Source organism: Melanaphis sacchari, unplaced genomic scaffold (genome assembly GCF_002803265.2).
Source record: "Melanaphis sacchari strain LSU unplaced genomic scaffold, SCAv2.0 Contig20_pilon_pilon, whole genome shotgun sequence".
In the NCBI taxonomy this organism is placed as follows: domain Eukaryota; kingdom Metazoa; phylum Arthropoda; class Insecta; order Hemiptera; family Aphididae; genus Melanaphis; species Melanaphis sacchari.
In genome coordinates, this window is record NW_020271042.1 from 2626369 (window position 1) to 2638438 (window position 12070).

At 28.2% G+C, this 12070-nt stretch overlaps 1 protein-coding gene across 2 annotated transcripts in view; it reads left to right on the forward strand.

Annotated features, from left to right (window-relative positions):
- Nucleotides 1-1656, forward strand: part of LOC112593601 (protein UXT homolog) — a 67980-nt gene extending 66324 nt beyond the window's left edge. For both annotated transcript variants that reach the window (XM_025338079.1, XM_025338078.1), the window contains one exon: nt 1012-1656. In XM_025338079.1, coding sequence (XP_025193864.1) covers nt 1027-1488 — 462 coding nt within the window. In that variant the 5' untranslated portion in view covers nt 1012-1026 and the 3' untranslated portion in view covers nt 1489-1656. The remainder of the gene's footprint in view (nt 1-1011) is intronic.
- The last annotated feature ends 10414 nt before the right edge of the window (nt 1657-12070 follow it).

Below are 12070 nucleotides of genomic sequence, written 5' to 3' on the forward strand. Positions count from 1 at the left end.
TACTATAGTTGTCTATACCTACTTGTTTTTAATTTTTAATAAACAAATACATATAAACTTCTTGTTGTAACTTATTATTTTCTTTTTCACAAAAACCCGATTTAAGTAGCGAGCATAGAGAAACAAATGTTATTGAATAGTACTGTTAATGACTGATTAATTTTAATAACGCGCATAATATGCTTCCAAAAAAAATATAAAATGAAAAAAAAATGTTAAATTTATTAGTTGAACTTCAAAGGTTAGGAATTCAATGTGAATTTAAAGTTACGTGATTATAAACTATTTTTTCATAGTTCCAATAATATAATTATTGTATTAAAAACTCAACGCCCTTGAATAACTCGTGACCTCAAGTTAGTCTTATTTTTTATTATATTTTAGGAATAACACTTTAGGTAAAGAAAAAACATCGAAAACGCATTACGCAAACTTACTTTTCGCGTATACCTATAATCCATGTCCTAATCGGAATACACGTTCTCGATATAGAAATACGGGTTCAGGATGGGTATTACCGCCTAAATATATTTTCCTGATTAATTGGTTGTACTGCGTTGATTTCAAATCGTGAATATATGGGTTCAATGTATAAAAGTAAATTCATACAGGCCACAAGACAGCTGCGTGATAAAAGTTATTTTAAAGTAATTGACTGCAGACTCGATTTATTAATAGTTTATATTATATATTAGCAAACATTTTTATACTAATACTTTAAAAATTAAAAAAATCATATGTTATAAACGGCTAGCATAACCAATTACTAATATATTGGTTATCTTTGATTTGAAGAAGAAAAATTCATGAGGACTTCAATCTCCTGCATATTTATTTATTAAATAATATATTAACCTCTCTGCATTATTCTTTTTTTTCTGTAGGATGGGTTTTTTACAATCTTGAGGAATTTATAGTTGATTCCCTGGCTTTTAGTCGTTCAAAAATAAGTACAACAACATCATACATCTTTATCATATTAATTTAACTATTTAATTAAATGCGTTTTAGGTGAAAAATAAAAAGATGTCGTCGTCGTCGTCATCGTGTTCGAAAACGGAATCGGTTGAGGACAAGGTAGCCAAGTTCGAAATTTTCATCAATGATGTACTTAAAGACAGCCTAAAGCAGATTTCGACAGCTCTGGATGTGATCAATGAACAAATTTCGGAACTGGAAGAAGTGCGCAACACCGTGGAGACAATGAGCCGGCTAGAGTACGATCTCCCAGTCGGCAAGCCGTTGAAGACTCGTGTCAACGTGGGATGCGACTTCTTCATGCAAGCAAACGCAGACGTCCGGACGTTCTTGGTATGCGTGGGCCTGGGTTATTATGTTGAGTACACTAAAGACGAGACACTGGCGCATGTCCAGATTCGAACCAAGTTACTCAAGGAACGGGCGGATGAGCTCCGGGACAAAGGGGCCCGGGTCCGAGCTCAAATCACCCTTGCTCTGCATTGCATACAGAACGTGCAAGGCTTATAGTGATGCGTATGCTGGCAGCCATATCGTAAAAAACATTAGCGGTCGAATGATACATTTACATAAGCGACCACGACCATACTGAAAACGCATACGTTAACAAAACTATAATAATTGTCGCTCGTTATATTTTTAAAATGTCATTCAAATAAATTATTTAATATTAATATTGTAGGAATACTTTTTTTTAATATAGTATATTTTTTGAATACTGTTTCTTTGCATTTTTTTTATAATTACATTTTTGCCGGATATCCATATTTTTTGTGACCATGCGACAGCTGTGAAATCACCAAAAAATTAAACTCGTAACACGTAAGTTTCATATTTTATAGGGTGGCTCAAAATTATAGTTTAATAACTTTTTGATGCATTAATACTTATAAAATAACGTAATATTTGTTTTGTACAATAAATTAAATCTACGGGTGCTAATAAAATAATTTATAATAAAAAAATTACTTTTTTTTATGACATAAAAATTTAATTTTATAAAATTAAAATATATAGTTATATTTATGAATCAATTTTTAATTAAAAAATACTATAACAGGTTAAATAGATTACCATTTAGTTTATTGTACACGCACAATATATTTTAAACTGTTCCGATTATAGTATAAAATATATTATATCATTTATTATACGTATGTCCTTCATAAATAGGTACCATATCAAAAATATTATATAGTATAATCTATTCTATAATATACGTATACCGAAGGTAGATTCGTGTTAGCTTTTCGCACAATTGACGACGAATTGTACAAATACATATTAACAGAACTTTAAAAATTATACAGTATACTTACATTTTCTGAAAGGCATTTTAAAAAAATAATGAATTGGAAGTATGGAAAAAAAACTAGCTCTGTAATTTTGTTACTTTAAATTGAGTATACGAATTGGTTGCATACAAAATGTTCGCTTAATTATTTTTAGACTTTTGCTGATACAATAAAATGGTAAAACAATATCCCTTCATAGCTTACGCACAACCCTAGGATTTATATAATGAATAAAATACACTGTTTGTACATAATCCAAAATATATTTGAACTAATATGTATAATGTACATATATTAATGTAATATATAACAACATTTTCATCCGAAATAATTCTTCTATTTTCTGTATAACAATTTCATTCTTGGTCATGTGAGTAATACGATTATTTCTACGATTACACTTTTTATCCAGAAACTATACTCATATAGTTATGTATAAAGTGTAATGGATCATTAGATAGAAATAAAATATCGAAAGAAATGCGTTTCTAAAAATAATTTATCTTAAAAACTCTCGTTAGTCATACATATATATTTTTTGTGTGTTAGCCGAAATTTATTATTTATTACATCTAATGCTGTAAACTTACACTATATACATAAATTAAAATATAGAGCTCATAATTATATTATACTTATTGAATTTATATACGCAAAAAAAGATAAAATAAATTAAAATATTTATCGAAGATTTTTATGAAATTAATAAAAATAATTTCAAGAAGCTTTAAAATATAATAATGTATAATATTATATATTGTATAAATTATGTGGAGCAAATGTATTTTAATGAGATTTAGTGATAAGAACACAAGTAGAGAGTAATAATAATAATCTTCCGGAAGTTATTGAAATTCTTTTAGAGAATTTATATTATTATATGTATATAGTATAATGTGGAAAAAAATTAATGTACCTACTACGCAAGAAAGAGACCCTTATGTTTAACCAGAATTCGTGGAGCGATTTATTTTGGCTAACAGTTTAGCAATGAAAATAATAATAAAAGAAACAACCGTCAGTATTTTGTATTCGTTTTTTTAACCTTTAAACTGTATACGAAATAGGTGTGGGGTACCTATTGATGGTAAGAAGAAAGTAAATAAATGTTTGGCGGCCGATTTCCGATAGGAAAACCGGTAATCGACGATGCTAACAATCTTTTACACACTCGTTATTGTTGTATGCATAGGTATAAATGCATTAACATTTACATTTCCTAGAAAGTCTTTACAAAGGGTGTCGGACGTGTGTGCGCAGCGAATTGTTTGCCAACGGGTGCGGCAAAATGTACTTGGTAGTTGTGGGAAACTTTGTCCGGTCGTCCAAAAGAATCGCATTTGTCGTAAGTACATATACATAATGTAAATAATAATATGCACCAGTGGCGGCGGAACACACCTCTGGGATGGATTTAGGGTTCCTCGTGTGTAGAGGACACGCTTAAAATTTCGATTTGACAGTTGAATGGGGTCGGGGTGACCCAGCAAAGACGCGCCGGTCACTTAAATCAGGTTTTACCGGAATATAATATAGAGCGTACACGCTTGTGTTGTGTTGGTTAGTTGTCATGGGTATAGGAACCTAGCAAAATAAATCGCATTGAAAGATTGAACGAGATCTACTGTATACGCATATATATTATACATATATATATATATATATATATATATATAAAGAAGTAAAATACGTGAATAGACTTTATTCAGAGATTAATAATAATGATGATGAAAAAAAATATAAAGAAAAGATTTATAAATGCGTTATCTACGTATAGGTATATATAATAATATATATTGTATTGCGTATTGTATTTGTGTATATAAGTGGTATGCGCCCTATGTTGCAAATTGGAGCGTGTGTGTGTGAGTGTGTGTAGGTTTCTTCCGTTTCACAGCCGCTGGTTCGAATGTCCCCATGGGGACAGATACGTGGTGATATTATATATAATATATGTAGGTATTTTTTTTCAATAGAACGAAAAAGAGTGAAAAACCTACGCATATAATAGGTAATACAATAACCAGATAGAAGAAACAATGATTTGTAAGCTTGTTGGAGGAGAAGAAGAATCAATAAATAAGATATTATACAAATGAAGGGTCGTTGACGACACGAGGCAAACGACTGCGCGGACGTTCTATATACATAATACGATAATAATGATTCATAATATTAATGTGTCTCCGATGGCTGCCAGGAATTGTACAAAAAGACTTATCTTTTTCGGATGTTTTAACGTTAATATTCTTACAAGGCTGCATTATAAAAACTCGCAAAATCATTTTACAGATACGTTTACCCATCCGGCTGTGTCTCTGTTCGACATCTACTACGGTCGAATAATCTCTTTGGCGCGCTCGTGCACTTCCGTTGAAAGGTCTTATTAATAACCCTTCGCTGTCATACGGGACAGCATCTCGCACGTCTCAGATCTTTCATTCTTCGTCAATATCGTATAATGTATATAAGAAATGTCCTCGACAACCATGCTTATACTTATAATACAATACCGCCACACTAGAGATGCGAGATAGTAATGTTCTATCCGTCTCGGAAATCATTTGTGAGCTTATATATAGTGTCCAATTCACATGGCACGTCGCCCAGATCTCTTATAATAACGGATGTAGAACAGTCGCGGACAAGGTTGTTCGGTCGCAGCAGGTATAAGTACTACTCTATTGTACCTGTACACAAGATATGTTATTCTTTATAATATAAAGGTGGATAGGTGCGATGTATATGCATATTACATTTACAATAACGTGCGTTGGTGGCTTAAAACCGACAACCGAAAAACTTTACCAGCGTGTATACCTATTCCGCGCGACAGATGTTAGCATCGTAATTTGATCTTTTTATAATAAAATACACTGTTCCAGAGTTAATACAATACGTGTACCCAGTATGTGTGTGTATGCAAGAACCCATTTTAATGGTATTTTTGTCAAAATATAAATACATAATAAAATATATAATATATACTTTTATTATATAGAGGCTATATAGTGTATATATATTAAACCACGTCTATATAAAATAGACCTTTCCTCAGTTTCCTTTTTCTGTCTGACATTTTCAAACGTTTTCCGTGTTGTAACGGTACGAACATGCCATGAAAAAAACCAAGTACAAATAAATGCCAATCAGTAAATTAAAATACATATTATAATGTATCTACAACGGAAAACAATTATCATCGATAGTTATTAAAAATAAAATGCAAATTTGGTTCTTCTTATTGAAGTATATAAAAGTTCTCAATAAGTCGTTTAATAATTTTTAATAAAATCTCAAAAATATTAAGCGAATTTCTAATTGAAATATTGTATATTATTATGAAAAATACAGTAATTATGTCATCTTAAAATAACAGTAATTTCAAACTGGTTAATGTGTTCCTATAGTTAACCAGTTAGTATAAATATATATTGTTTTTGCAGGAATCGTATAAATATATAATCTATGCATCGTGTAATTATTTGTTTAGCGTGAACATGTTTAGGGTTAGAGAGGAAAGTGAAAAAGGGTCGATCGAGACACAACATTTTCTCATCGGTAACCAGAGTTTCATAACTTAACTAACGTGACGTTCGTCTTTTATCAGACCATTAAACTGCACAGGCTATCAACAGTTTTCGAATTCAGTTGGTTTGGCGGTTCGTTGTATATACACTATTATGTCTATACAGACATTACAGACACACGTCGCCCGACCGCCAACCACCAAAACATGTTAGTGAATATAGTAATATAAAAATATGTATAGTTTTGAACCAGTCCGCGTGACGTTTGCACTCTCCTTAAAGCAAAACCAAACACTGAATATTGAAACACGCCTCTCGGATGAATGTCATTCGCATCTATAAAAATACATTTTACAGCCGGTTGCGATATGGCCAAAATTACGTTCGGACGCTCTCACACGACTCGTGATTGTCAAGTATATAATAAATGGATATATAATATACCTATATACCTATATACCAATTTAATAATAATACGATTTATATAGTGTATATTCGTATAGCTGAGTACCGACACTAAGCACATGTTACCGTGCGGCGGACCCTAAATGCGGATCTGATACACGCCTACATGATATACAGAACGGGTTCAAAAGTGATCAGTGATTACCACTTTTATCGGAATGGTAGCGTTGTGGCGTTATATTTATCGCCCTGCGATACATATTTTATAGTTATATTCAAACACACATGGTTTTCGTTCGCTGCGCAACAGACGCTTGTCGAATTTACCACAATTAATATATTACAGGTATAAATTATTGTCTGAGTACGTGGCATAATATGATATATTAACGACGAATTAAGAGTCCTTATAAATACGCAATATATAATACATTATAAATGCGTTTCGTTAATATCTGCCGGATTATGTACCTATATAGAAAAGCGATTTACTCGACGTCACTTATTCCCGCCGATCGTTCTATATCGTATGTGTATAATTTGATTATGATAATGCACAACGCACATAATAATATATAATATCATACAATGTGCGCGCATGTGATTTAAAAAGTATTATGTGATACCTAAAGCACGTTTACTTGTACTTATATAGAAGAGTGTATACATATATCTAAAATATTTTATGATATTATAATTTATAATAGGTAGGTAGATACTGTACGTGGTTTTCAAAACGATGTACCTAAATGATTAAACAAAACGACTTGTTTGTATGCACTTCGGGCATTTTATAACAATATACATATTTTTTAGGTAGGTACTTAAAATACACCTAATATATAATGTCGTTGAAAAATATTGGTATCCCAATTGAAAAGAATGTGTTTTTTTCCCTCGTTGTGTTTTTACACCTGGCAGATGTTTAGTGCGTAAATATTAAGTAATGTCTATAATATATGTAGATATTCCATATAATATATATATATATATATATATGTGAACCTACCTTATAACAACAATAACGACAACGACAAATACACACGCTATCGTGGTATATAGAATGTATATTCTACACACTATATAGTACATTGTATGTATGTTAAAAAAAAATTAAAGCTAACGCTGGAAAACTCAAACTTTCTGAAAAAGTTCTTGATAATAATATATATTTTATTATTATATACTTGTGTGTCTTATAATAATTCGTGCCTTCTAGACACTTTGACAGCATGATTTGTTGATCGACAATGGATGATGGTTCTATATCATTCTAAAAATATATTATATTAGTATAATATGTATCACTTTATCACAATTCATAATATATAGTTATTAGTTGAAAGTTGTATAATATATGACCTAGACTATAATAAAAGCAATATTTATGATTTAATAACATTGTATAAGATAAACATTATATCATACATGTATACACACAATACATATTTAATTTTTAAGTTTAAATTAACACTAAAAAAATACATTGCATTGCTATAGGAACAAAATTAATAAACTATTTAAAAAAAATAACAATAACTGCACGGCAGTGAAAAAAAAAATGATTACCGAAAATGGCCGTTTAGATAATGGAAAAATTTTAAACGGGAATCCAGTAAAAATTATTTCAAGCGTTTAATGATGACTGATGATGTGTATTTTATAATTCTTTACAACTATATAGAATGAATAATGTTTCTCTTCGGATTAAAGATAAATAATAATATGCAAAAATACCACTTGATTTTATGAGATTTAATTTCAAATTCGAGTTAATGAAATTATGACAAATAAATAACTTGTTGTTATTCATACGTACTGTGCATCTAATATAGGTTTTATTTAGTATAAATTACCATAAGCTCTCGATAAAATATCAGTATAAATTATAATAATTGTATGATTAGATTGATAATTTTGATTTTTTTAAATTATATAAAAGGTACAATTATGTACATTTTTTAACATTCATTATATTTACATGAATACAATTCAAACACACTTTATAAGTGTATTATAAATTATAATATAATATATATATGTATCTACCTATGAATAACGAATGATTATAAAAGACGCCTACGTGTCAATGATGTATGGACATATAATGTGATTGTAAGTGAACAGATAAATTGACCTAAACGTCTTAAACTGCATATAGAAATCAAGATCACACTGTTATGATAAACGACAATTTCTATATGCCATTTGGCACATGTTTAAGGAAGAAGTTATGCTTAAATTCGTTATTTCTGTCATTTAGGATACTGCAGTGACGGCAGTGTCGCCTAGCAGCATCTAAAAAACATTTGCGTAGATCGATTATAAATAATATTGTCATAAAGGGTCACCTAGAACAAAAACGCTTGTCAGAAAAATTCAAGGACTTATGGTAACGTCATCATTGAATCATTCATCATTCTAATGGCGTCTATTTTTGTTAAAACTCTAACATATAGTTTCACAGACTTTTTATATTCTAACTAAATTAAAAAATTATTACCTACATGATGTTTACATCATCTGAAATTAAAACATCTAAAATTAAAAAATAGTATAACTGAATACAAATTCTTATGATACGTTTTAAATGCTTAAACCAATTGTTCGTTTCTAACATTTTTTAAATAAAAATAACATTTAAGTTAATCTGTGTGTGAACAAGTTTATATTGTAAAAAGTATAAAAATATTTCAAAACGATGTCTGAATTAAAAGAAAAGGAAAGTCATAATCTGAACCTGCAATTTTGTACAAAAATACACTAGTTTGTAGAAACTATAGTTGGGTATATTATAAACTTTTATACAATATAACGTGATTTTTTTACTAAGTAATTTACTTTATTAATAATTTGCGTTTACACCTGAACATACACAAAATAGAACAACGTGAACATCAGACGAAAATTATATGTATATATATAATATACATAACTATGATTTGCTCGAATTTCCCACAGAATATTATGTGAGTGTTTGTTGTTAACTATGTGAACGAAAACCACACAGATTGAGTGAAATACATTTAATATGAGTAGTTAATACACAAAAATATTACGCTTAGTAAAATGAAATAAAAAAAGCCTTTTTTCATTTAAAAAATAGAAAAAGTTAAGAACGATTACATAAATGAAATAAACTATAATACGTATTAAAAACATTTTTTTTTTACATATATTATGACAAGCATATATATATATATAACGTTCGCTGGATAAATCAAACAAATCATAGTAAATGCTATAACATGTACAATTTTCGTTTCGTTATTATTGTTTGCCACGATTTTCCACTTTTTGTATATTTAGAATTAAACGCACACTTTTTATGATACAAATCATTTGTTGTGAAGATATTATATCAAGTTTATGTTTGAAGAATTTCGAAAGGTAAATTGTTGAAGTTCGAACATTGGATGATATATTTTAATGAATTATTACACAATTTTAATTTGATACTCGTCACCGAAAGACTCAGTTGATATTAAATATAATATAGCCATGCAAATATAATGTATAGCTCGTTGGTTCGTATGTGATATTTTTAGAAATAAGATAACGAAATCTTTTAGGGCATCCGTATTATCGTATTGTAAATTATAGTACCGAATAAAACATATTTGGATCTCTTCGATTTAAATCACAAAAAAAATCCTAAAATTGTTTACTAAAATAACATTAAAATCTACTTTATTAAGTAAATCACTTATATTTATAATGTTTTAGATATGTTTTACACATTATTTCGTATTGTCAAAAGCGAAATGGTTTCCTTTAGCAAAATTGGAAAATGCATACAAAGCGAGGAACAACTATTCAATAAATTAGTACGTATAGGAGATATATAAGTATGGTATACTTAGATATGATGCTATATAACACTGTATGTAAAAAAAAAAAAACGATAAACCCGACAACATAGTATAAAATATAAAGGTGTTCTCAAAGTCAAAAACTGTTGGAGTGGTTGCAACGTCGACGTTCGCTATATACGTGATTAGTGTAAATGTATAATACTAAGTACTTATTTTCTAATGTCAGAACAGACAGATAATTTGATTAGTAAGGATTTCAACGTAGGTACATAATATAATATCGTATACGCAAACACGTGCATATCTATGTGTATATATATATACAAAAGTATTAATAGGTATGTGTATATATTAAAGTCTGTTTGCCCAGTAAACCTCTAAGAAGCCTTAATAATCCTGTATACGCAATCCGAGTACACTTAATACTAAATAATAATTGACTACGCTAGGCGGAATGTACTTTGTTGATTTCTCGAAAACATTGACATTACTTTCTACATAAATGTCGAGGATTAATTGAAGGAATTTGTTTGAACACACACTAAACTGATTAATATAATATATATATATTTAAATTATACAACCATATTATATAATAATTAATAGTATATATAAATAGAAACACCAAACACATAATAAGTCATGAAATGAAATATTAATAGAGCTTGGATTTATATGCAATAAAAAATTGTAAAATATGCATTTTCTTTATTAAAAATATGCAACTAATATTTTATACGCCAAAAATATGAAATATACACTTAAAAAAAATTATATGTTTTAAAATTAATTAAATAATATTCTTAATTATTCACGCTATTCAAATGTATTAGGTACACAAAACAATTATATGGTGTTTTAAATTTTCAAAACTGAACGGTATTCTGTTAGACCTATACATGATTTAAAATAATTACAGAAATAATCGTAATTATTATATGCTTAAAAATTTGATATCTATATTATAATAAGCATAATAAAAATATCTAAATTATTTAAAATTTGGGCTGAAACCTAATTGATTAATAAATACATTTCTAAAAAAAAAACCACTACTTTTATGACTGTTAAGCAATGTAAAAACACTAGCCACCATTACAACTATATATAAATAATTTAATTTATTATTTTTATGCAATATAAAAATCAAACATATATTTTGATTGCATAATTTCATACTTCCACACTACGTTAAGTAAAAATAAAAAATATATTATAAATGGTTAATATTTTATTAGCTATTAATAAAATTCTAATAAAATCTCTATTCAAAAAAATATACACCTATTATAAAAAATAGTTACTCAATTATGTATATTTTTTTTATGTATTATAAATTATAAATTAAAATAATATGATTTTAAAAATATATATAGCATAATTTTTATCTAAATTTATTAAATATTGTATTCAAAACATTATTATTGGACATTATAGCATGTATTTTTTCGAAAATATTCACTTTTTTACCAATAATAATAATTATAATTAAAATAATATACAAAACGTATATATTAGTGCAACCGTCTGCAAAATTACTTTTTATAAATATAAATAGTAATTGTGCCACTGTAAATAATAATACCTTACTTACAATAAATAATGAAACTTACTTAGTTCAATCTAAAATTATTACATGTTTTCTAATAAAAAACAAAAAAAAATCTTTAAATTCCGTATGGATAATAAATATATTTAAATATCAAATATTATAAGTTATAGATTATAACCTAAATTATACAATAGAAACTTGTATGTAAATGGTATTATTATAAAACTTTGTTATTTAAATATATTTAATTTAGAAAAAATATGTATTTAGGTACTTTTGTTTTCATTATATTGGAAAGATATTTTCCTTGAATGAAGCATTTCAAATTTTACAATAGGTACCACCTACGCCTTATTGTATGACTGAAACACGTGGGGAATTTGTTATTTATAAACTTGAACAATACTTTTATAAAACGTATTCAATCAAATTGTCAGTTACACGACCATAATAGTTATATAGTTTTGTTATGCAGTGCCGAGCGTACGTCTGTAG